Genomic DNA, 27,803 nt, shown 5'->3' on the forward strand with positions numbered 1-27,803 from the left:
AGTTCATTAGCAGCTCTGAACAGAATACACACTAATTCGGTGTTGCAATATGAAAAGTGAATGGAATTAGGGAAAGCAATTTTAGATAATGAAATTTTAAATACTTTATATTCTATTAAGTTGCTTCCAGACTCCATCAGACAAAAGACAGACAGACAGAATCAGCAACAGAGTTAATTATCTCTCTTTTAGATCTTTCTAGTGAAATAGCCTGTTCTATTGATAAATTGATTCACCAAACTAATACTGAGGTTTAAAATAAAGAAGTTCATTGAACTGCTGAACTGTGGCCGCATACAGTTGTTTTGATAAAGTTGTTAAGACACAATAGCTACAAAGTGTAAAAAAAAATTTAAAAAGTATGCACCTTATTTCAAGATCATCTATGCATTTTTGTCGCCATCCAGTCCCTGCAACCATTAACACATTCACTGGGAAAAAATGCTGGGCGCTGCCAAGGTATATTGTTTACTGGCATAGAGACCAAGCACTCAAATGAGTAGTTCCATCAGGTATGCATTCAGCATAAACCGAACACCACTCACAACGAAATGATGTAACAAATGTAAAAGTGAAAACAAGAAGAAGCCGTGATAAAGAAGCCAGTGTGGTGCTCCCAGTAACACGGGGGGTGGGAGGAGGTTTCTAGGGCACTAACTCTGGGCACAGCAATGAAATACCCATTGCCGAGTCCACCCGTTTCTTGAATCGCTATTTTATTTTGACACTGTCAAAGGTTGGCTGGCATCCACTGTCAACAGGTGCAGGAATGCCGCGGCCCATGCCAGTCCACCCCTGCTGACTCACTGCGGCAGGTGCTGCCCATCAATTCCCCCCACACCGCAAAAAGGGAAGGTGACCCCTCCAGCCGTGCCACCCATAGCCGAGAAACAGAGAGAAACACTAAGTGCCATGGGGGTACCCAGCCAACATGCTGCATCCAAAGGTCGTTCTCCAAGGTCACCTTCTTGAAAACTCACTGACAGTTTCTGTACATCCAATTCTTCGGGTTAAATATGTGCGGTAAGAAAAAGCACCTGTGGATGCATAACCAGGACTGCAGATATTTCACAAGCCCCATGGTAAAAAGCTACTTCAGCAACTGAGCTTTCAAAAAGGACAGCCAGTTCTTACCCCAGTACAATAAAACATTTAATTCTTCCACTTCTGTTTGTAAAATCAAAGCTCTCTTAGAGGCAACTATGCTCATGTAACAGAAGCAATCTTTTTTTAATTGGTTTTCCAGTTAATTGGTTTCCAAGGCTTTCCTCATTTCCTGCAAGTATAAAAGGGCCATATTCTCTCTCATTCCCAAGATTTTGCTCAGTGTAAGAACTTCCATTTACTTCAGTCACTAAACTCAAAAGAAGCTGTTCCCAAGAAAGGATTAAAGCTTCAGGATTTGCAACATGGGGCCAGGTCTACTGAGGTCTTTTGCTGGGAGTTCAAAACAAAACAGAAACCGTCCCGACACACTTCCCAGCAAGAAGTCTTTTGATCTTCCTCCTGTGGAGCAGTTCAGAAGCTCTTCCATGAGGCAGAGAAGGCCTCTCTTTATTCCACACCAAAACCCACGTACATGCGGCTACCTCTCCCCTTCCCAAGGGCTTCTATCCTGCCTCCAAGCTTCTCTCACAAATCATCAGACAAGCCAGGCTTGTCTGTGCCCTGATGGGAAAACGGACAGTTCTTCCACATAATGGCTTTGTAACAGCCTCTCCGGACACGCTGTTCTCTCTTTTGGAGAATGGTTTCTCTCTAGAAGGGGATCCAGGTGGTCCTTAGAGACTCCCGAGGTTGTCATAGCTGCTTCCTCTTACCTGGGAATGGAAAAGCTTTTGATCTTAGCCTGAACACTCACAGACTGAGGTTTGGTGGCATGACAGAGCCATTAGCCAGCCAGCCTCCACCTTCTTTCCCTTTACGTGGGCATAGCAAAAGGCAGCAAACAACTCTGAACCCTGGAACTGTAAGTATGTCATAATGAAGTAGTAAACAGTGAAAATTCAGAACTGCCAAGTGAAACATTTCAAAGATTTGCAAACAAACCTCCCCCTATCTACCTAGAGCCTTAGAGGCCAACTCTCTGTTTTGTAGACTAGCAGTTCTCAGTGCTTTCCTCAAGTGAACATGTTCTTCAGAAGCCCCTCTGGGCTTTTAAGCAGTCTCTCCTTCCATCTCCTTCCATCACTTCTATGGCTCACTTGTTCTCCTGCAAATTCCCAAAATCTAAAGGTACCAACTCCCCTTTCCCTCCCTCCTTGCCAGAGAGCAAGAGGCAAAAAATGGTACACAAGCTGTCTTCAGTCCTGTTTCCCACACTCCTGTTCATCTGAAGAAAAAAAATAGACAACATTTGTACAGGTAACTATGAATAAATCAATTTAAATACTTCTACCATCTGTCACAGTGTTTCTTGTTTCCTAAAGCAATGAATGATCTGAAAACCTGGTATGAGGTATAGTTGGCTCTTAGAGGTCCAGAAACTCATAAGAACAGAGTAAAGAATATGTAGAAGAAGTGTTAAGACACATGTTAAGTCTCACAAAGCAATAAGCCTTGTGCCTTCATTTTCACAGCAATCCAAATCTCAGCTCCTAAAAAATCACTGATTTTTGGCAGCCTATATATTAGTGGGATGTGTACGATGGCCTCATCCTTGAATTCAGATTTCTGTTTAAGAGAAAATAAAGTTACCCATACCCTTTGTTTTGTTCTCCAACTTCTGTTCTGTCCATGAGAATAGACTGCTTTAAACACCATCAGATTTTCAAGAGATTTCAGCATCAACAACTCCCATTTAGGCATGTAAATAAGTCACTTTGTACTTGCTGAGTGCCCTTGAAGAGCTGGCCCATCTACTGCTTCCATAGCACTTCATGTACCACTCACTGGATTTAAAGGTGACATTGACAGACAGAGCCTACTCAGGACTAACTTTGATCATTAGGCACACACAGGAAGAATGGCTCTGTCATAGTACAAAAGTGCATTTCATAATCATACACACTCTTCCTCACGTCTCTAAGTGCTTAAATTACATACTTTGTACGGATGTCAACACTGAAAATAAAATGAACTTCCCAAATACCCCCATTTTTCAAATCCTTGCACAATTCATCCTACGTTGTGGCAGGTGATCACGGAACAGACACTCACTGTTCTCTCAGTGCACATGGATACATGTGTTTTAATTTTGCTCGTTTGATACTTTCCTGATACTAAAACACTTGGGAATGCTATTATTGAATGGCTGAAGGGAGCGTGTCATGATTAAAATTGCACAGCTTTTGCTTCCAGGCCTTTCATTAGGAAGGTAAGAATTCGTATCCTTCTGAAAACTAAAGAGGAGGCATGGACATTCCCAATTGTTGTCATGGATACAGCTGCCGAGAAAAATGTCATTGTACCCCTGCAGATAAATGCATGTGCCAACTGCTTGGCGTATGCGGTGGCAAAATCATTGCAGATGTTAAACATTCTCACATGGCCATCAGGTTCCTCTCGAAATGTGCACTAAATACAAAGGGGAAAAAAAAAAAAGAGAGAGAAGTTATTTTTAAACATAAAGGTTATGGTGTGAAGGAAGAAAAGGCTAGGCAGTGAAAAAAAAAGTTGGCACTTTCATAGTTCATGATGTCATGGAGGAAAAAATATTATGGAACAATAGTATGAGTAAAGGATCAAGTGTCAGCCCAACTTTAAGTTATCTGGATTTTGTCAGTGTGTGTTATAACAGTATTGTTAACTACAGTAACCGTATTTCTTAGGTCAATGGATGACTGAAAAAACAAACAAATAGGAAAAAAAAAGCAACAAACACACATTGGAAAGTTCTGAACTGGGGAAGCTCTGATCCTCATTAGGCCATCTAACAGTGTCGACATTCTTGGACTAGGGCACTTCAAACCTCTTTGCGCTTCAGCTTTACATTAACTATTTACTGGGGACAGAGATCACAAAAAATGAAGAGGTTGAAAACATGAGACTGTTCTTCCTCACACCATTTTCTATATCCACTGATCTAGGTCCTTGAATGAAGTAAGGCAACTACCAGGATGCTCCTGGAGTTTTGCTGCACACTGGTTAGCGGTATTTCATTGCATCACGCAGGTGGGAAAAGGCAAATTATGTCCCTACAGGGAGCAGGTGAGGTTTTGGATTCTCCTCTCCTGGTAAAGTGGAAGCACACAACTCCTTCTCCCTCCTCATGTAATCCTTCAAATACTGTGCTCCTAAATAAGCACGGAGAGAAGTGAAGGCAGGCTGCTCTAGGGCAATTGTCACCCTGAGCGAGCGAAGCCCCAAGGGCCGGTTAGGATGTGGAAAGGTGAGTTTGATGGTGAGGCACACAAAAACAAAGACGACAAGACTGGCTCCCTGTGTGCAGAGAAGAGACCTTCAGCAGCATGGAAGAAATCATCCCAAACTGAAGAGCTAATTCACCACTGTGTAAAGACCAAAGAAAAAAGGAAGCAGAACTGAGCACCCTGTTATAAATCTCTCCTTGTAAGTATTTTGGGACAGGCCTAAACAATACAATGCTGTGTTTTGCAGAGATATGTGAGCTATCGCTATATGAAGCACATATTGGAAATGGAAGCAAGATAACTGCTTTAGCATGATGTAACACCCCAGCTAATTAGCTCTGTTAGGAACAAAGCCTGAGAGGGCTGCACTGGATCCAGAAGGCAAGCAAGTTCCTTTAAGGCTTAGATAGGACACCTCAGTACAGCACTACTGTCCGCCAGATACACACCTCCTTGATGTATCAGCTGAAGTTGGAAAGCATGATATCATAAAAATAATAGTAATTATCATCATCACAGGAAGAGGCACAGTTTCACTGAAAAAGCAGTTGTGAAGTACATGCTGTAAAAAAGCATATACAATTAAACCCCAGAATGTGGGTTTTTTTTACCAAAGCTAGAAGGGAACTCCTCCGTTTGACATGCGAGCAGGCAGAGGATGGATCCTGCCTTAGCACAGATTACTACACTGCTGCTTTCACAACAGGTCACGATGTTTATCCCAGCTAAGAAAATAGCTGTTGATCGGCGTTCTGCCATATCTGATGATCACTATGGCCCAGCACCCTACTCTGGTGTCCACTGCAACACAAAAAAGTCCTTTGAAGATATCCAGTTGTTTTAGAAAAGAAAAGCCACAGGAACAGAAAACAACTTTAAATAGCTCACTCATGGCAGCCATCCCCCCTTCCCACCACTGTAACCAACAGACCTCACACGCATTTGACATAATGGCTAAGTGACATGCAGTGCGACTAAAGAAAAAAATTAAAAGGCATTTTAAATAAGTGTTCAATAGATTCTATAGCGCCCATCTCAGCTTAGGAGTTGTAACTTTCTCCTCAGCGATTAAAATGTCTTGTGAAGAATTCCCAAACTCATTTAGAAGGGGAAACAACAACAACAAAAAAAAAAGAACAAAAAAAAGAATCTGGCCTTTCTAGTTTCACAGATAGGCTTTAAAATATAAGTTCATGTCATAAGTACAGATAATTACAGCATGAGAATACACATTTCAGAAAACACATGCGTTGCAAAATGAAAATTTCATAATAGTTACAGAAGGGCTTCCAGCACCTGCATCTGCATCCCAGTCCTTTGATCCCACTGGTCTTCTATGCCTTCCACGTTTGTGTGGCGGACAATCAGGGAAATAAATGGTTTTAAATTAAAATAAGTTCTTATCCTCAGAAGATATACAAGGTTTAGAACATCATAATTTCACTCCTGGAAGACGGAAAGGGTTAGCTGCACTTTTAAGATGACAGGGGGTCATGTTTTACTATCTGGACTCCAATAGCAGCAATTAAAAATATACTTTTAACTGAAATGACATCATGAATTCATGGGTAAGGACCCACCTGAGGAGAAATAAGGAAAACAAAGGATGGAGTGCCTCAGGAGCTACAGATTGCAGAAAAATAATGACCAATTTCATAGGCTGCCCTCCAGCCAACATCCTCCCTTTTAAGATCCACCCACAGAACAGAGCACATCCCATAAGCATCACTAGATTCCGGGAGAAAAGCTGTTACAAAGCCACTATGACAGGCAATACCCAATACAGTGCTAGAGAAGGAACACCCACAAGGCACGTTACTGACCAAGCCGCCCCATAATATTTCTAGGCACACACATATGTGCAGCAGCCAGCACAATGCTTCTTGTTTGCTATAAACTTCCTCAGTGTGATGTGCTTTACTAAGAATGCAGAAGGTTAGGTGTGCACTAAGCATAGTGCACAAAGCACTAAAATCACACACAGTCTCTCTCCTGCTCCAGAGATACTCCTTATGTCTTTACATCTGGTTCTCTGTCCAGAAGAGGAGCTTACACACAAGTGGATCAAGTACTACAGCCTTCCTCACTGATGCACTGAACAGCCTCTCCAACACTGAGCCTTCATTTAAGCCTCTGTTGGCCGGGACAACACATGAAGACAACCTAGAAGCTACAACAGTTCTATCTGTCAGCAACATTACGCCTATGTCCAGGCCAAAAAAAAAAAAACCAAAACAAAAAAACTAAGAGAGACAGTCAAGCTAAGCATTCACTGGGATGTGTAGTTCCAGGTCTCCAAAACATTGGCCAAAAAGCTGTTCCCAAGTTACTTCGCTGTTTGCAAACAATCCTCTACCTCTGCTTTGACCTAGCCTCAGAAGGAAGCTGTCCCACACATTACACTCCATTTAAACTGCCCTGACGACATGTCCTGGCTGCCCTCTCCATCCTTCATTCTCTTCCATGGAAGCTTTTAGGAACAGTGAGCGTATGCATCCCCATTTCTTCTGTGGAAGCTTTTAGGAACAGTAATCACATCCATCCCCATTGTCCAAATCGCCGGATGCTGACATTTCAAATAGTTCCCTTCTCTATGCAACTCGTGAAAATAACAAAGAAGATAAAAACCTCCCACCAATGCTCAGGCAGCTGCTTGCCTATATGCAACGAACCCGGCTCAGGTTGCCAAGAAACTGCAATGATGAGCAGCATTTATTCTGAAAACTCTCAAAGAGGCTTTCAATTTATATTAACTCTAAGCAATAAAATATCAAGACCACATTCTTGTTTCAGTTTAGAATTAGTTTTTATAGCCGACATATAAAAGGAGATCGTTGTAATAGACATGCTATGATGTTCTTAACTGGAACTATATAAACAGTGCTTCTATAATAGGCACTACTCTGAACTTTGTCAGCGAACTGCCTGAACTTCAGGCTTCACGCCTGGCGCTGCCTTTCCTGAATTTTAAACCTGAAAGAAGCATCTGTAAAGATGAGAATAACCAAGCCATACACAATGGTTAAAAATAAATAAATAAATTTTTAAAATAATCTGAGAATAAGCAATTTTCAGGTAGTATGTATAGAAATTCTCTCCCTGTAAGCTCCGTTCCCTAGGGTAAAAATTAAGTGCAGATTCAGTCAAATTTAGGAGGCTCTAAAGAACAGAAAAACTCAGCCTATTATACCACTTAACAAGATACTCCTAGTGATTTTCAACCTTTCAATCTAAAAATAAGGTAATTTTGCAATTAAAACACAAGCCACTATTAAACCTCAGGTGTCAGAACATTTTTCCTTATTTATACCTATCAGATGAATAATAATTTGATACACTGTGTAGCTACCTGGAGAACAAAAGTTCTATTACACGTGTTTCAAGATCATTGATCAATTTTTTCAAGCAAAATTCAGTGCTACCAGCCATTTTTCTCTGTGGATACTGCATATAATTTTTGTCATACAGCTTAGTATAATTTTCTTTTTGTGTAAGTTACATTACATACCTCCCCAATGGAAGAAAAACACAGAAGTGCTTTTTTGTACACTGCAAAATTCTGCACACATGAAGAATCAAAGGTTTAGTATTGCTTAACACTTTGGGAAGAAAAGTTGGAGTCGGTATTTCTCCATCGCCGTACGCTGTGGTAAAACCGCTGAGTGGTATTAGCAACAACTGACAAAGTTTAAGTGGTCCAAGGTCAAGTAAAATGGAAGACCAAGCTTGGGCTCAAGAGACACATAGTCTTGCAGCTAAACTGCATAGTTTAAGAAGTTCTATAATCACTTCCATGACAAATAATTTACCAGAGGGAAAGCATTAAAAGTATATCCAGGACCCAAAGAGTCAAGAAGCCTACATTTTACCAAGACCCTGTGCCAAGCATTTCTTTGCTGCATTTAGATGGGTCCTATTCTGTACCATACTCATGACCTCTGAGTCATCTGTCACCACCTGCAAGAGGTGCAGAATCACTTCCAGCGATGTGGCAAGAATGGCAAAGACAGTGCAGCACTATCCAGATGCCCTCAACCGCATCTTGACCAACTGCATCTCAGTCAAATCCTAGGTCATCAAACAGGATGCAGAATGGCATCAGAAACATGTGGAAATAATTTAAGAGTTTGCAATTTCCTTCTGTATGAAGTTTTAGTTTAGTTTAGTTTCCAGTTCCCCTGAGTGCCTCTGAAAATTCTAGCTTTCAAGTTTTAACTAAAGCAGCATACAAACGGTCTTACAGAAAATAAATCACGGCTACAGTAGGGAGACTATTCAAAATAGCAATCAGTCCAGGGAGGTTTCTATTTAGAGAGAGGAGAAAGACTTCAGACCTTGATAAGGCATGACATGACTCCATGCCATTGATCTGCAATCACATTGCTTTATCTGTAATGCAAAGAAAAAGTTATTTAGAAGACTCCTGATTAGGTATAATAAGTATACACTGGCACATTACTGAATCTATAAATAGACAGCAACCACACATTTCACTCCTGCTTCATGTTATGAGGTATGGGACAGGGGGAGAGGAAAGACACTTTCCTTTTTTTAAGACCTTTCTTAAAGTTGTACCACTGAAAATAAGTAATTTTTTTTGCTTCTGCAGGTCTTTAATCAGGCCTTTAAACACTGACAAATCTTCCTCAGCACACACAGGTTGTCCTTGACACTTGTGTAAAAGGAAGAAAAAGAATACTTAATTCAAAATAGATGAGGAACCATATTCTACCGATCTGTAAGATATTCAGAGACACAGCTCTGGGCAATGCAATGTTGCTTGGAAAATGTCCCTCCTCTGAGCATGGGGGTGAGACCAGATGACCTCCCGAAGTCTCTTCCAACCCAAATTACTACTATGACTCTGTAACAACCCCCATAATTTTTTTTTTTTTCTAGAAAAAGCCCCTTTCTATAACCTCTCACACCTACACATGGTAATTTAAACTGTGGATTAGCTATAAATAACCTTGGTGTATATTTCAAAGAAAAGGTATAATCATCCTTAGCATAAAATTCAGCAGAAGCTCATTTGCCTCTCACCCTGGCTGTGACTGATTTTTTTTTTTAACTCACATAGAAAAGCATAAGATTTCCCAGTCACTTCCGACTCCTCACTGTGAGACAACCTCCCAGGGACACAGGTTTATCAAGGGCTCAAAGGGTAATTTGAAATAGGATCCCTTTGTAAAACTGTTGGCAGCAGAACCTGGGCTGACAAAGGGTGGGGAAGGAGTAGAACCTGTGATGTTAACTCCTTTTATCTCCTCCTCAGTGATGCACACAGCAACCAAGTGAAAACCTGGGGGTTCCCCCCCAAAAAAAGTGTCAGCAAAAAAAAAAAGTCAGTATTGGTTCGCATGCACACATGTGCACAGAATAACTGGTTTCCTTACGCAAAATGATCATCTGAAGTGTAGATATAATCAGAACTATGGAAAACCACAAAGCTTAAAGAAATGGAATATAGATTAAGTATTCTTTAAAAAAAAAAAAAAAGCAGCTGTTCACTGTAGTTGCATTTACCTGGCAACACCAGGTAACATGAGATAATACACAAAAGCACTGATGGGTTTTTTTTAAGCATACAGCTTGACACCGCCAGCACATTTAATAGCTTGCTTTTGACAAGAGCTTGTCAGAAGTTCTGTACTTATTAGGATCTTCTTTTCCTTTGAAATGCTGAAGAAGCAGCAAAACAGAGTTTTGCAATGCAGCACCAGGGGCATAGATAGAAATCTGACAACCCTCTAATGCCCAGAGTATTTTTTAATGTATTTTATAAAATTACCAAGTAGGGCAAGGGAAAAAGCTTACCATCTACTAGACAGGATACAAGCACAGACCCTAACTTGTGTAATTGCCTTTGAATTTTTGAAAGCTTATTTGCCAGTGGATTGGGGAAGGTTGGAGACCACCAGCCTAAGCAGTTAAGTGTCTCAGGTATAAATTTTATCTTGCCTGCACATAGTTTTGACCAAAATGTTCTCTACAAAACGCTAACCAGTGGACTCAGTACAGGTAAAAGTCCTTTCTTTGCTTCCAGAAGCAGGCAAGAAGCAATGTACAAACATGTGTTAGCCCAGCATTCGTTCACAACCAAGAAAACCAAGATGCTGTCAACTGAACTATGTGAAATTTTCTTAAATTCTGTTTTCCCTACAAAAGCATTATAATCCAGACTTCCAGGTTATATGCAAATTTTGCTTAATCAAGTTCACTGACTCAAGGGAAAGAATATAAAGTTTAACAACATCAGATAGATGACTCTGAAGGTTATTCTTATTTTGTCTGTATTGAGAAGAACAATAACTAATTTTTTATTTCCTTAAATGCTCCAGTTTAATCAGAAACGTTGGCTCTTCATCTCACACCACAGTAACTCACTCACACTAGCTCCCCACTGCAGACCTGCATCCTCTCAGCATTCTTCCCAGGCAAAATCCACATATTATAAATATATCAAGTTAATATACAATAGAAAGAATTACTGTTTACACCACGAACACCACCATATTCTTTCAGTGATGGGATCCTTGACTCAAAACCCCCTTTTGCCCTTTGTGCTCTCTCTTTTTTCACTTTAACAGACCTCTGAGACTGAGACCAGTGAATGTTTGCCTGTAGAGTGACTCGTGTAAAGTTCCTCTCTTTAGAGGGATTATTGGGAGAAACTTCGCAGAGGCACAGGCTGAAAGGAAGAGGGATGTCACGCTTTCTCTGTTCAAATTCCTGAAGAAACCGTGACAGCAGCAGGCAGGAAAGGAGGGATAGAACAAGAAGCAAGATGTTTCTATGGAAGCATTAAAACAAACACAGAAGCATGTGCCTGTCCTCACAATCACCAGAGAGCATGCACAGGGAGGGAAGAAGTCTCTGCCTGACGGGCGGCCGGGACTGCTGGTTAGCCACGCTGACCCCTCCTGACATCCGTAGCTGAACCAGAGCAAGCCACCCTTCTCACCAAGAGCTGGGAAGACGCTGACCTCCCTCTCACTCCAGAGCATCACAGCAGCAATAAGGACTACCAGCTGTCAAACTGAAGCCAGTCAAACTCAGTTGCTAAATTTAAGCAACCACACAACAGGACATAACTGACCAGAGCAGCATGACAGCCCTTTAGATCCACTTAAATCTCCACAGGCATGAAAAACCTCAGATCTTTCCAGCACGAATCTATGCCAGAAGTGCAAAACGACACCGAGGGCACCACTGGCTCTCCTCAGAGCACATCCAGAAAGACCCTGGCATGGGCTGGACACACATCCTCCCGGCGGCTGCCCACACAGGGGCTTGTGCTCCTTCCCACCTGGCAAATACATAGGGAGACTCATCACCTGCAAGGTACTGTTCAGCTCCAAAACCCTATTAAGGTTGCTAAGTGACAACAGCGTAGCGTGATCTTACACCATTTGCAAACCCCAAACGTTTAAAGGCAAGGAAATGAATGGGTCAGATCACCATAAATCTCACGCTGCCCATCTAACAAACAAATAAATTCTCATCAAGTGCAAAGCCTTGCCGAATTCATTACAATAACGTTAACTCTCCCAGGAGTATAGCTCAGGTTTTTGTTATTGTGCTTTCAGTATCTACGTGGTGAAATATTCCTAAACAGGAACATTAGTCAAATGAAAAACTTTGCTGGAAAAAAAAATTATTTGCTCGTTCTTCATAATTATGCAATATATCAGGATAATTCCTACACGGTAAAAGTTATAAGTCAACTACATTCTGACTTCGTCTACAAAATTTTTATGGCCCACATCCAATGAGCACTTAATTTTGAGCAGCTTAATTTTGAGAAGTAATTAATCATAAAAAAGTGTACAGGATGACTGAAGCGTTTCAGTATGCGCTTAAATGTTTTACTAGAATAAATCTCTCATTTCATTTCAAACAGCATCTAATGCAGTGGTCTTATATTTAGCATATCAATGAAATAATACTTTTGAGGCATCAGCATTAAGCTTGTTTGCTGTGATAAATGCAATGTTTGCATTAAAAAAGAATGAGGTTTCTTTTTCCTATCGTGTGGAAGATGTAAGTTATGGATGCCCCCAAGCTAGGCTGCTTTTGCCATTGCTAGCAAAGTGAGAGTTGAGGCATGAACTTAGTATGACAGAGCTACAGTTACTGCACTGTTATTAAGTAACTTGTTCTTAGGTTTTTAAGAGATTTTGGAGAATGCTACATACTTTTTGGAGGCAGGAAGGGAAAGAATAAAACAGTAATGTAAGGCAGCGGCAAATACAAAGGTGAAAGCAAGAGTTTTCTCTTCATAAAAGACAAAGTCTAAGTACCAAAGTATCAAACTGAAAAAAATTAACAAAGCTGGCCACAATAACTATAACATCACATTCACCTACATTACAAATAATGATAAAGGATCTCAAAAACCAAATGGCCAACCAGAATAAAAGATTGATCTTGTGGTTCCTCTGCAAGTGAGCTACTGAACTGCCTTCACAAGGTACCAAACTATGTCTTAATTATCCCTATCAGAGGAAAACGTCCCAAACATCAGAATGACTACAGAAGCACTTTTTATAACCCAAAACTTCATATTTTGAGCTTCAATGAATCCACACACAAACACACAATGCTTCACATTACCTTCTTGCTGTGCTTAGATTTTGAGGTCTCCTAACTATATATGTTGTTCTATAGATCCCTCATCAGAAGCATGGCTGGTCAGAGTTCAAAGGAAAGGAGAGAAATGTTTTTTAAAAAATTAGCCTTTTGGAGCATTCCAGAGCAAGAACATCGGTCTAAACTGCCTTTTATCATCTTCATTAGGTCAAGAGGATTCAATACTTCCCTTCAGATAAAGGCTTTGTGATAGCCAGACTATTCTTGTGATCGCTACTTCAACTACAAAATCATTGTAATTCTACATATTCTGCTACAGCTATCCAAACTAACTTGGCTAGTCCAGCTAGTCATACAGTAGTCATACAGCAGTCATACAGCAGTCTTGCATCTTGGTTTCTGATGTAACTGCTGGAAACAATTCAAAATGTCCACAAATTATCTATATAGCCTTACATGGATAAAGACCCAGCGATAGAATAGTCCTTTCTTGAGCTCTGGCATAGCTGTTATGTGTCTTCAGGACCCTGCGCATGAAGTTCACAAGATAAGGCATCTCAGAAAGGGATTCCCAGTTGTCATTTATTCTTGAATTAGACTCTTCTTATGTTTCTTAAAGCCAGAAATTCTCTCTAAAGTAAACAAGAAGCTCAATGTGTTTCACCTGATCTTTTTGGCAGAAAAGCATTCTCCAGCTCCTTGGAACAAAACACAAAGCAATCAAAATCTCTTATATTAAAGATGAGAGTGCGATTATCTTGTCTTTTTTTCACCTTCACAGCTCACCAGCTGGCAGGAAGGGGGGAAAAAAGAAATTTAAAAAGTGTACCTTATGTTATTTTTTCAGTATAAAATAACATTAATCCTTTAAAGATTCTAGAAAGAAAAAAATAAAGACCAAAAGCAACATTTTCTTTGAAGACCTGTTTGCAAATATCTACTAAAAATGTTACAAGCTCCTCCTTTCTGGTACTTAGCTAGCAATTTAAGCTTTGCCAATACATGCATCACTAAAATGCCTTAGCAGATTTCATTTCAGTTTTACACAAACATGTGTCAGGATTTTGAGTGGTAATGACCACTTTGCCTTAAATCGGGTAACTCTCTCCATTCTAAGCCTGTTCGTTTCTACATAGTGCATTCAGTCATTTTTAACTTCCCAAAACTATCATGTCTTTGGCTGAAATTTTCCATTAACAGATCCTTTTTTGAAAGCTTACGTAGAGATACAGCAAGTATGAGAAGCAATAAATATTACACACCATTTCACGTGAAAAACTGATTTGCTTTGTCCAGGCCTACTCTAGAAATTAATAATACGTATATATGTACATGAAACCTTAAATATATTACTCTGCGCATGAGTACGTGTGCCTGCATGTATGAGGAGCACACGCTGATGAACTGATTGTGAATATTTCCCTTAAAAATTAGGTTAAAGACCCCAGGATGCAGGGAGGGAATCAAATTTGCCAGCGATTTTACAACAGTTGCAAAAAAAAGGTGACAAAACATTTTACTAAGCATGGATATGCAGTGCATGCACTGAACAACCAATTTGATTGCAGAGTGAAAATGATGAAAAATACAAATACTGCAGACAGATACCCTGCAGCAACCTTCAATCTTTTCTTGGCACTGCTGGCTACCAAGAACTTGAGGACGATGTCTGTGCACTTGATCACTTGAGTTCTGCCCCATGCTGTGTGAACACAACAATAAAGTTTAGTGATACTATACATATTACTGCCCTTGCAAAACAAATTCCAAATTACAATGCATTTTGAAGCTGTGCAGATTCAGACAATCGTGATGCACGTACAGGACCCCCAAGAGGGTTAAATTTGCTACCGTGGCATTCTCCTGAGAACTTCTGGTACATAAAAATCATGTTTCCTTAACCAGAAAGGAATCAACCGCTACTTAGCAGAGTAAATCGGGAACTATCAAAGCTAGAAAAAGCAGATTAAATTGCAGAATATGATGTTCATGAAGCCCAACGCCGGTACCAACCGCAGCACTTTACACTTGGGTAAATTAAGAAGCTATGGCAATCGGAGAGAAATATATAGCAGCAACAAACAGGAAGTGACTAGTGGGACTCGGCACTGTCAAATGTCACCATATGGAAGAGGTTAGAAACTTTTTGAAGGCTCAGTTCCTAAATGGCTGGTATTATCCACTAAGGATAACACACAGTGGGGAAGTTATTTTATTCCTCCGTAACGATTTAGGATATCTAAAAAAAATATATTAAGACCCCAAATAATTCTAGTAACAACTCTTGCCATTTATCTAAACAACGCTGTATTACCTCCACTAATTATAACACACCCATGTTTCTGAACATCTCCCACGTTACAGTAATTTCATTATTAACAAAAACCACTGGGGGTGAAGGAGAGGAAGAAACCATTCTCCCGGATACATTCCAAGTGTATTTCTCTCGCTCAATACACCTTATTTTCTCACATTTCCTGTTTTATACTTTCTGCTCCAGAAGTCTGCTTCATCCAAAAATAAACACAGGCCAGATACCCAGTCGCAGACTTGAGAGAAAAACACATACCCAGCCAGGTCAGCGATGAAAGCGCTATTCTTTACATCCACTTTTTAGCAGAAAGTACTCAAGACGAGTAGGAACTAAAACTGTGCTCATCAGATGACTACTTCCAAGTATCCAGAGACCATTTCATTTATTAATCTTGTGCTCGCCCCCAAGGTGAGCAGAATTTAAAGAGATAAAAGTGTCAGCTCTAATTTGAGCCTTCCCTTCTCGACAGGTCCCAGCTATAAAGAACTGAAGCAAGACCATCTTTTTGAGGAATGTACTTTGCACTACAGTGATTAACTTTAAAGAAACTACAACCCAGCTGATGACAGCCAGAGTCTTTGGGCCGCAGCCCCAAAGATCTGAAGTCATCTGTTTCATTTAAGACGGGCACCGACGCTGCCTGTCTTAACCAGCATCTTTAAAAGTTAAGACAAATTTAACACACGGAGAACTTTCCACGACTTAAATCCCCAATACAACACTGTCTGTACAGCATCATACATACTACTTCAAAACTGTCTGACTGCAGTTTTCCAAAGTCCTTATAAAAATGAAATCATAAAAAAACATTTTTGGCATATACAAGACACTTTTTGTTTACTAAGTATTCAGGTCTCCCAGAAGGGGGTAAATCATGGGTACACATCATGAAGTCAAGAACTGTTTCAACGCTCTCCGTTACAGATTTCATCTCAAATATGCTTGAACTTCACAGGGTACCTGCCACCTGTTCATTCCCCTGCATTTTCTCCAGGGAACACATATGAGCTCCACAGATGCAACAGCTTCCAGGCTGACGTTTAAAGATGCTGGCTTTTATCTCACAGAAGCACTAATCAATTTTGGTCATGACTCCCTTAAAGACACCGACTACCACAGTGTCACTCTATAACCAAGTATGGGGCTTGAGCAAACAGCTCTGAGGTACAAACATGGTGTTGTCCCAAAGAACAGTTTAGTCCTTTGCACTGCAACTTGTTCTCTCCTCCTCAGGTTTGCAGACACCAAAACACGTTGACCTTCAAGTTTTCTGTCTGAGGAAACTAATAGTGGCCATCTTTCAACACAAACATGCCTTTCAAGTACTCTAAAAATGTGAGGAATATGTATGCACAAATTAAAAATACACCCATAATAGAAGCTACATAAACATCTGGCCCTATCACCCATCTGTTTCTCATAGCAATTTACTGTAAAACTAGTTCCACTGAAATCAAGCAAGCAATTTGCAGAGGAAGTTGCTATTCAACGTGGGCAAGTGGTAGTAAAACTGGACAACAGATTCCTAAGTAAAACTGTAAGCATATGATTAGTGTATCACAAACAAGCCATGAACTTCAGTGTAATTACATCTGCCAATACAGTTGTTTTTTAGGGTTTTTTGTTTGTTTGGGGTTTCTTTGTGTTGGGCGTTCTTTTTTCATTTTCCCATTCTGTTTTCATAGCCTGCCCTCAGCCAAATAATTGTTTTTATTTAGGAAGAAGAGGGCAAAGCTTAAAAACTCCCTTTGAGCACTACAGGTGTTAGAAATCTTTAGACTTTATTTGTGCTGGCGAAAGGGGTTTGCTCTTATACATACATTTGCTAAATCTTCTTATACACATGGTGAGAAAAAATCCACTCTTGAATGATTCTGTCTGCAAAGTATCACCATATGGTAGCTTTCACAAATGATCAACTGTACCAAAACATCTAAAAATAACATCTTCCTTAAGTAAAATGAAAACAATTACCAGCACAGGCTTTAGGGTATAGTTCTGAGCTAAGGAATTGATACCACCTTGCTGAAATATTTCAAATATATAAGCAACCTCCAGAGGAAAACAGCACAGCGTTAAACTGCCTGCGAGCATCAATGATAAATGTAATATACATGTTTTGGGTTCTTTCAAAAGTCTATTCTTAGCTGTAAGACAAACCAAATCCATTTAATTAAAACCTTAGCTCACCAACACATTCACCGAGTAAGCGAAGCTTAACAAATCTAATTTGAATGAAAGGGACTAGCTGGGTAAAGGAGCAGCTCCCTGATGTTCCTAGCTCTAGTGGTTTCATGTAACCACTGATCACCAACTACTACAACAGCAAACATACAACACCCTTAAACTAAATGGGAGTTGTCTGTCTAAATATAGGTACTTTTAAATAATGCATTGTGAGTTATAAAATGAAGTGCTACTGAATTATTTAACATAGGTCTCATCTTTAACAAAGATATATCACTTTTAATTAAATGGAAAGATATTTATATTCGGGGTTGCATATCATTGTAAATTGCAACCAGTAAAGCAACATTTTATGACTCCAATTATGTCAGCAGTCACTTTTTCCTATATATATCTGATTGACAGAAATAGAACTGAGACACTGGCTAAGATAAGCAAAAGCATCACTTGCAGAGTTATCTTAGAACTTGATGCGATCCCAGCTTTGCATTCATTCACAGCCACAGAATATCCCACCAACCCGTAACAGTTGGTAAGAATTGGCCGGGATCTCACGCTCACAAGCCTGTTTCAATAACATTCATAATCCACATGCTTTCCTTACACAAGTATCAACTAAGACAGCGAACTCTCGGATGCACTTAACACGCCACAGCTAATAAAGCATCATGCTCCGTCACTTTTAAAATATTTTGAAGACCGCCACACAGAAGTGGTGTTAAAAGCTGAAAGTTTTCAACACAATGCCATGGTTGTATATTATTTACTATAGTAACCCTTCAGCCAGGCCTAACATCTGCAAATGCAAAATTAACATTTACAATAAAGTGGGATGACACGTCGTGTTAGGAAAAAATTGCTTTTTGTCTCACATACTGGGATAATGCTACTGTTTAGCAACCAATGCTTTCTCTTTAAAGGTGGCTGCCTTTTGGATGCAGTGTGTGAAGCAAAAGCTCAAAGGATGAACCGCAACAGCTGGACAGAACTCCACAAACAGCTCCTTACTAACTTTAATGGGTGCTTCGTAAAAAAAAAAACAGCAACACACGACCTATTGTGAAGTAATCAAACCCTAAGCTGTGATCTGTCTGGGCCTGCATGGAGTCACTTCACCCCTCAAACCAGACGCTTACAGCAAAAAAACTGATCTTGCTGTCACTGCACCCAGAGGCTCTCCCCAACGGGGTTTTGTGCAGACCCCACCACTGAATGCAGACCATGCTTTGTAGAAAGTCATGGGATCCTTCTACACAGAAAGTCATGTCTCATTATTTCTGTACGCTTAAATGCATGCTTGTTGAAGTTCATTTTACAGGAAAAAAATGCGATGTAAATACACCATCCATCAAAAAGGTAATTCCACCGGGATGACTTCAGCAGCCTGAGCCGTCCAAAAGACCGCTTTCACCTGAAATTCTGACAGCGGCTGGAAGTACCCAGCCCCACCAGCGAGGATGCGCTGGAGTTACCTCCTGTCCCACGAAATGCCTTTCAAAGCGGCACCCGCCTTCCCCTCCTTCGCGGCACTACCGCTCCCGCTCGGGAGCCCCAGTGCCACCGGAGGGGGGGGCTCCTCCCGCTCCCTCCCGAACGGGAGCCCCGAGTGCCACCGGGGGCTCCCTGCCCGCCACTCCGGCGGGGGCACGGCGGCGGCCCCCCAGGGCAGGGGCTGAAGAAGACGCGGGCGAAGGGAGCAGTAAAGTTGGCGAGGAAGGGCTCGCTGGAACAACCCACCCGCGCTGTGGGGAGGCAGGGCGGGATCCCCGCGGCCGCGCTGCCCGCCGCCGCCGAGGAAGAGGAGCCGGAGGGAGGCAGCCCGCCGCTCCCCCCCACACCCAGGACGGCGGGTAGGGCGGCTGCCGGGGCAGGCGGCTTCCCCTCCGGCCCCGCCGAGCTCCGCCGCCCCGGGGGGCTCTTCCTGCCAGCCGGCGACAGATGTGGACACAACAGCTGGACGGGGAGGAGGGAAGAGGGAAGGAAGGAAGAGGCACGGCTGCCTCCCCCTCCCCGCCCGCCCGCCCGCCCGCTCCAGCCGCCGCTCCCGGGGATGCGGGCGGGATGCAGCGGCCGCCCCCGGCTCCGGGCTGGCCCCACTCCTGGCGTAGGCATGAGGAAAGTTGCCCCACAAGCAGCGGGGCTCGCCGGCTCCCGCCGCCCTTACCTTGCTGCGGATCTGGCCCGAGGTGGACACTTTCCGGATGAGTTTCTGGGGGCCCTCGTGCTCCCCTTCGCTGTCCGACGACTCATCCGCCGGCCCCGCCGCCGCCTGGGGTTGGGGTTGCTGCGGGATCCCGGTGCCGCTCATCCCCGACTCGGCCCCGGCCATCTTCCCGGACTCCTGCCGAGAGAGAGCACACAAGCCCGGCTCAGCCAGGGCAGCCGCTGCCGCTCCCCTCCCCGGGGAGGAGGAGGAGGAGGAGAAGGAGGCGGCGCCGGAGGGTGGGGAAAGAGGCGGTGCGGGGGGGGAGGAGACGGAGGCGGCGGGGAAGGAGCCGGGCGGTGGCGGTGCGGAGAGGACAGCTCGGCCGCCATCTTCCGCCCCCCCTCTGACGGGGCACGGCAGCGCACCCGGCCTGGCCCCGGCGGGAGCCGCTCGCCGCTCGCAGGGGGGCTGAGGCACCACCGCCCGCCGGCGGGCGGGGCCGGGGCGGACGAGCCCGGCCCCCTGCGCCCCTGCCACCGGGGAGCTCCGGCTCCAGGGGGCGCCCAGCGGTGGCGGGTCCCGGTGCCGGTGCGCCACCCCGCCGGCCCGGCCGCCTCGGGAGGCAGCGGGGGAGCCGCGCCGCAGGTGAGCCCGAGGGGCGAAACAGGCGGAGGTGATCGGGGAGGACCCCCGGCGCCCCCCGCACCTGCCCGGGCGTCCCCGGGCTTCCCGCCGGGCCGGCGTGAGGAGAGTCCCGCGTGTTCGGGAGGCGGCAGAGACACTCCGGTATCGCAGCGCCTTCCCTTCGCGCCCCTGGCCCCACGCCGCCCTCCGGCTTACCCCACCGGCTGGCCCTCAGGCCCTCGGCGCGGGACGGAAAGCCAAGTTATAAACGTTTCAGGCCAGCACAGCGAAACCCTCCGGCTGCGAACGCGGGTGGCACCCCACCGGCTGTCCGGCTACGGCTGAGGACTCTGCTGCGCTCCCGTGGAGCACCGGGTGTCTTTTTGGGGCTGGGTGGACGGCACCTAGAGCGACCGGTTCCTTATCCTACCTCCAGCAAGTCAATCCCGCCGTATCCTTCGGCATCAAAACGCTGGACAAATTTGGCAAAGGCATGCATCGCTTTCCAGTTGTTTTCTCCTCTTAGTTTAATTTTCTTACTACTCTCTTCATTTTTGTCTTTGCAAAAGAGGAGCTTTTACTTTCGGGGAAGAAAGGGTCAGTTTTCCCTTTCAGTCTCGGATCTGGCAGCTCACACGATCTCGAAATGTCACCACATGTTCTGAATTGTGGGACTTTGAAATTATTGTGGCTTGTATGTAGTCAGTGTTCAAAATAAGCGTTTAAATCACAGCGATACTAAATAAAACACACAGCTCCTAGCTGACTGGACCGGATTAAACATAAGAAAGCAATCAATACTTGTGGCTTCTGTATTCCCACAATTCTATTTATATTTCTAGAAAGGGAACCGACACTTCTTAATATTCTAATATAAAGCTGCAGTACCTAAATACAAAGCAGTTAATGAGAAAGAAAACCAAACCCATAGCATACAACCTATCCTACACCGCAGACGCCTTGCCGCAAACTTAATTTCATACACTGTGGAGTATCCCATTTCTTTTTATTGGGACTTACTTGGAGTAGGTGAAATTAAGGATTTCCATGAAGCCTTGCAGGTTTTGTGTCTTGGTTCTGTGTTATTGCATCAGGTACTTCAAATGAGATTCTACTACTCTCCTCCACATAGGACCGCTTCTATGAAGTTGTATTTAAAAAATTGTCAAAAGCCACATTTTAATAATGTCAAAATTTCTATTAAGTTATATTTTAATGGAAATTTGGTCATATCACCTACATTCCCTGTTAGAATAATAACAGGGCCTAAATCCTACCTTTAATACCACATCTCAAAATAGATGAAGTACTCATATAGTCACTTTTCCTTACTGGCTAATTGTGAAATAAAGGGATGACTGTCTCGTCCCACATCTCACCTGAGAAAGAGCTCTCCTTTTTTAAAAACATGGGATCAAACTTGGGCAAGCGCATGTATGTGCTGCTCTCGGTGAAATAATTTAGGGCACGGCTAGGAAGAGAGATAGGTTAAAAGCAAAGTCTGTGGCCGCCTGTTCTTTCCACCCTCCTTTATTCCTCTTCTCCGCATTAATTTCCGGAGTAGCAAATCACGCCAGAACATGTCTCACTGCAATTCCTTGAGCCTTTTGAAGGTAAATGACAACTGAACATTGCAAGAGAACGACAAGACAGAGTTTGCTAATTAATGCTAACATGTATTACACATACTTGCGACTGCCATTTGAGGAACACTTAGCGCTAACAGAACGCCAGCAAGACTAACTCCATTTAATTCAACTGCATAAAACAGCGCTCGCCGAACAACACTAGTTACTGTTAGATTTGTTCCCGTACTAAAAAAGCATTCAAAACATCGGTGCATGTGACTGCCGTGTATTCGTATCACAGGACTGGGATCCTGTGCAAAGTTACGTGCAAAACTGTTTACAAGTAGACATTTCACCCACAGAAAATACCTTTCCGAATTCAGCTGAAGAGGAGAGAATGAGACAGCGAGGGGAAAAGGCACGCAAAGCCAGTGTATTACGCAAGTGTATCATTTGGGATTAGGGCGTTTCAACTCAGGGAGATTATGAAGTTGACTCTATTGATGACCTAAAATTTCCACCTTTGGCTGTTTGGGGTTTATTTTTAGTAAAACACGATCTGGTTGCCTGTTCTTTACATATTTAGACCTTGATCCTAAAAGCAGTAGGTGGTTAAGGTGTATTTCCAAAAACAGCCATCCACTGAAGTTTTGGAATAAAAAACACGCAGCATCAGTATCTTCCAGAGTAAGACACTAACCTGGTTTGTTTTCAAACTGCTTTCACAATTGGTTACACTGCAAGCTAATTTAAAAACTCATCTTCAGTTTTATAAAACATTGGACCATTTAGCAATGGATGTAAATAGATTGTTTCATCATACATGGAGAAGTAGAAACAACTTAATAATTTGGGTTTTAAATATAACGGCTCCCGTGACATCTGATGGCAAGTGCAAGCTCCAGAGGGGCTGGAGGTCTTCTTAGGTATCTGTAGAGACAGCTCAGATTTCATAGAATCATAGAAGAATCTTAGAATCGTTTGGGTTGGAGGGACTTTTGAAGGTCATCTAGTCCAACCCCCCCTGCCGTGAGCAGGGACATCTTCAACTAGATCAGGTTGCTCAGAGCCCCATCCAGCCTGACCTTGAATGTTTCCAGGGATGGGGCATCTACCACAGCTCTAGGCAACCTGTGCCAGCGTTTCACCACCCTCATCATAAAAAATTTCTTCCTTATATCTAGTCTGAATCTACCCTATCTTAGTTTAAAACCATTATCCCTTGTCCTATCGCAACAGGCCTTACTAAAAAGTCCATGCCCATCTTTCTTATAAGCCCCCTTTAAGTACTCAAAGGCTGCAATAAGGTGTCCCCGGAGTCTTCTCCAGGCTGAACAACCCCAACTCTCTCAGCATCTCTTCACGTAAGTGCTCCAGCTCTGTGATCTAGATTTCATCTCAAATACATAAATACTGGTAGAAGACTATCTGTAGGTGAAATGGACGATAAATACAATTCTTCAACTTCTGTTCACCTTCAGAACTTAACTATCAACCCTAGCTTCTGCATGCTTTCTGCACCATGCAGAGGGCATCATGCATCCTCATGTGGGCTGCCCTGTTGTCATCTTACTCTCTCTCCTGATGCCCAGACACAAAAAATTGGGTTACAAGGAGTGAATGCACCAGCCTTTCACTTCCAAGCGAGTCTCATTCGTCACATCTTGATAAACTTCAGAGTGCTATGAAAAAATTTTGAAGTACTAGAAATGTTCTCTCAGGGCACCTTCACATGTGAAGATTTTAGTAGTGACGACCTAAATCTGCACGTGGTATGAAGTATCCCACAAGTATAGTTCAATGAGAATATGGCTGTGGCAAAGTACGTAATGGAATCTGTAAAGTTACGGCTCTAAAATCCGCAGTCACCTAATGTATACAGGGTTCTTCAAAATGGAGAAACCAAGCAAGTGCTAAACAGTGTTGAAGGTACCTGAGTTATTCAGTCACGTTAGCATATAGAGTTGTTTCTCCAAACATAAATATTGCCTGTGCACAAAGATGGTTTTAAAGATCTCACTGTTTCCACTTGTTCTTCTTCTCAGAGGCATTAACAGATAATCAGGGTCCAGTTCCAGCCTTTACTCAGATAGAGCTGCCCAACATAGCCATGAAACGTTGCCTCAATAAGGACTGCCAACTTGACTTCCGTCCCTTCATCTCACAGCTGAAACCCTTCCAGGTGATCCATGTCAGCCTCGATATGAGAAATATTGAATAGCACATTTCACCCCAGTGAATATAGCTATGAACGCTGTGGTACAAATGGTGCCACTAAAATCCCCTAGGCTTCTGAGCAGGCCCTTGAAGAATGTGGGGCTATATGCAGTCATTAAAAACACATACGATACTTGCATGCGCTGTGCCTTTCACTTAACAAACTCAATTTCACGCTTCTTAGTAATTGCCTTAAATTTCCTAACTGGAGCAAGGGAAGACTGGTGAAAAGCATAAAGAAAGGCTGGCATTTAAAGGGAGATGCTCAACTGATACAAAACAGCTCCACTGACATCATCTGTGCTACAGCAACTGGTATCAGCTGATGATCTGCCCTTTATATTCAAAGAATCCCGACGTACTGGGTACATATATGCACTGTGAGCACATTTTAACTCAACCACATCCAGTCCCAATAATAGAATATGTGTCGCTAAAATGCATATGCCATGTAGAAAAAAAAAATCCAGATACCCATGCACTCTAGTTGTGCTGGAGATTATAGTTTATAATGCAGATTAATGCATTATTTGATGCTGAAGGGTAATACATGTTTTTTCCTCCACCACAAAAAGTTGTTCTGAGGGGACCTGGATTAATAATGGTATATGTGTCGGGTTAACAATTCATCATGGTTAAAAGAGTTTATTGAATTTTTCCTAATTTTTTTTGTTAGTGGTAATTAAGTTTTTAACTGGGCTCCCCACACTGAGCAAATTGATTTCAGATCTGCCTGTCTGAACTCCCTCTGCAGATCGAGTTAGCGATGTTATTCTTTCTTGGCTTCCTTACTTACCAAAGGGGAAGCCAAAATATAACAAGAAGTATGCATGCCACTGTTAAAGAGAGTAACTACATGGCTTGTGACCGTTTCAGGAGTAGCCAAGGCAACCCTGTAACCTGTAGGTTACAAAAACGTGTTGTATACTTCAGAGTGAAAAGGTATAAACCAGTGTAGGTCAACAGAATAAAGAGTCACACTGCAAATGCATTAAGACCCATCTTTGCATTTCAAGGGAAAGGTGAAGTCAAGACTCAAGGTCTCATAAAATATGAAAGTCGGGCCCAGAACTTTGTAAGACATATATTGCATATATTTTGAGCACAAAGCCACCGAATGTCTCTTGAAAGAATGCAGGATGAGCCTTACATTTTCTGTTACTTTTATTTAGCTCCATAATGGAGGGTCTAATGCAACTCTTCCTGGAGTCAGAGAGAGGTTTTCCATTCACAAGCGAGCTGTGAATTAAGGAAAGGATTTTACAGAAGTTTGAAATTGCACACAGACAAGTCCAACCCTGACAGGCAAAGGAGGAGCTGCGGCTCCATTTGATGTCCATCAGTTACTTCTCAGAACAGCTCTAGGAACAGCAATTCCCAATGACTTCTGACAATTTGCATAGATTATTAACTTGCACAGATTCAAAACCTGAAATAAATAGTTTTCCCTACCCTGCTGCTCTTTTTCTGTGTTTTGAGAGCATGGGAGAGGTCTGGGCACTTTTTTTTTCCCTTCATCACACAGTTCTTCACCTAAAACTCCCTTTGCCCCCATTCTAATAAAAAGCCTGCTTACAAGCAGATAAAAGAATGATGTGGCTTTTGCCACAAAGGCTATCTATTTTACCAGCAGGTTACCAGGTAAAGGATTGAGTGGTTTAGCTGAAATTAGAGTCTTGCAAAGGAAATCAGTGCAGTGGTTAACCTTAAAATTGCATTCATGGCTGTACGTTTTCAACAAATGCAGCACTGAAATGACAAACATGACCCAAATCCTGGCCCTTACTGGGGGAGGGGGAAATGGAGAAAAAAACTATGTGCTGCTTGTTTATCTGAGCCCTGCGCACAGAAGGAAACGGGCTCGGATGCTTCAGCCGGGACTCCGCATTTCCAAGCGGAGGGGCTGCAATTCATCTGCCTCCCAAGTTTCAGCTGAGTTTCGGATGACGGCAGCCAATTTAAATGTCACTGTTTAATAGGATAACACATTCACGGGAATCAGCTTCGCCGCCTTCCTCCCACAATGTGATGTCTTCACCTCTCCAGGCAAAAATCTCGGGTTTCCCTGGCCTGATCCTTTCAGTGGCAGCTCCATGTTACCGGAACACACATACAGCTGCTTTCCCTATCACAGCTGCATCCCCAGCAGCAGCTTCGGGGCTTGAGGACTGCAGAGGGCAGTGAAGGGGGATGTTCAATTTCACAATAAAAATGAGGCAAGTAAAAACATATTTGGGAGGGCTACAAATCCTAACAGGGAAGGGAGTGAACTTAGTTCACCATGGGTGTCTCCAGGGCCGGGCTGCTGCTTTCCTGGGAGTGAGTACACTGAGCCAGGGAAAGTGCAGCTCTCCTCTGGCTGCTCTTTAAAACTGGGTTTACAAGTAAAACCAGGGGCCCTGGACCAACGCAACGAGTTAGCAAAACATGGCACAGCCATCTAAAGGGGAGCTTGGCAGCAGCATGGGTCCGTGCTTCACATCGCCTCACCAAGTTCAGGGCCAGAGACAGCCTAGCCTTGACCTCTCCAACAGCCTGAAATCTCCCAAGCAGCTACCCAAAGCCTATTTTTAGCCCTCCCTGCCTGATGTGTGTGTGTTTGCACAATGGAGAAAAACCCAAGAGCGGGACCAGATGGCCCTGAAAAGGGAAATCTGATTTTATCGCCCACTGAGGATGCCGGTGACATGATTTCCTTCAGTTGGAAGGAGGGTCTCCCAAGTTGCTTAAACAAACCGCAAAGCCACTGCACCCCAGCTTTCCTCCCGGTCAGTTTGGGCACTCCCTTCCCTTTGCAGAAGCTGAGAGGCAGGCGCTTTCCCCGCGCCCCAAGGCAGGGTGGCAGCGGGGTACCCCAGCCTGCTTTCCCGCTGCGCTGTGACGGGGGCGATTCCCAGCCTGTCTCCAGAAGAAGAAGAGGAATAAAAGTGTCTCCTGGAAACTGCTTCCCAACGCTGGACATGTTGCTTTTGCTGTACTCAGAGAAGGCGTTTAACGGCATCAACATCCAACCCTCGCGCACACACACACAGCCCCCCCGGCAAAGTTGGAGGCAAGGCTCTCGGTGCTAATCCCAGGCTTTCCACCCGGGCAGTGAAACTCAGAAAGGGCAACGAACTCCTAGTCCCCCAGAGGGACGAGCCCGCCAGCAAACGGCCGGACACGGGCGAAATGCTCCCACTCACCCGTCCAGCGACCCACCCGCGGGGAGAGGGCGAGAGCGGCGCGCCGGGCTGCGGAGCGGGCTCGGAGGAAGGGAAGGGGTGGGTAGGTGGGTGGGTGGGGAGGTGGGCAGGTGGGTGGGTGGGGTGGGTGGTGGTGGGGGTACCGATAAGGATGACAGCCCGACCCCCCCCAACCCCCCCGCCTGAACAATACGGGCAGGAAAAAGGGTAGGAAATGCCTGTGCGACCGCGAGGCACGCATGTACCTACCAGCTCCTCCCAGGCGGGGCTGCGGGCGCTATAGGAAGGGTACCCGTGCTCCTCCATCCCCCCGCAGCAGGGCCCCCGCCTCCGCGGGGCCGGCGCCGACGGGCAGCGGGGCAGGTTACGCCGGGATGCCCCTCCCTCCCTCACGCCCTCCCGCCGCCGCTCCCCCGGCCGGCAGTGCTTCCCCAGACCCGGTCTTCCCCCCCCACCGCTCCTCCCTCTCCCCCCCCCCCCTCCCGTCCAGGCTCCCTCCTCCCTCCCCTGCCGGCTACTCTCCCTCCCACGGCCACGGGGCTCAGCCCCGGGCTCCCGGGGGAGCCGGCCTGCAGCTGCCGCGCCGCTCACATCATCGCCGCCGCCGCCGTGTCCTCCCGGTGCGCGGCGCCGAGCCCGCCCCCCGCCCGCCCCGGGGGC

The 27,803-nt window shown here is 44.1% G+C and overlaps 1 protein-coding gene across 2 annotated transcripts in view; it reads right to left on the reverse strand.

Moving 5' to 3' along the window:
* The window catches only part of DGKH (diacylglycerol kinase eta), a 166,254-nt gene extending 138,713 nt beyond the window's left edge, over nt 1–27,541 (reverse strand). For both annotated transcript variants that reach the window (XM_075087944.1, XM_075087934.1), the window contains exons 1-2: nt 27,393–27,541; nt 19,568–19,744 (exon numbers count right to left, since the gene is read on the reverse strand). In XM_075087944.1, the coding sequence (XP_074944045.1) occupies nt 19,568–19,744; nt 27,393–27,449 (234 nt within the window). In that variant the 5' untranslated portion in view covers nt 27,450–27,541. The remainder of the gene's footprint in view (nt 1–19,567; nt 19,745–27,392) is intronic.
* Nucleotides 27,542–27,803: the final 262 nt, after the last annotated feature.

The sequence above is a fragment of the Phalacrocorax aristotelis genome, chromosome 1, assembly GCF_949628215.1.
Source record: "Phalacrocorax aristotelis chromosome 1, bGulAri2.1, whole genome shotgun sequence".
Lineage (NCBI taxonomy): Eukaryota > Metazoa > Chordata > Aves > Suliformes > Phalacrocoracidae > Phalacrocorax > Phalacrocorax aristotelis.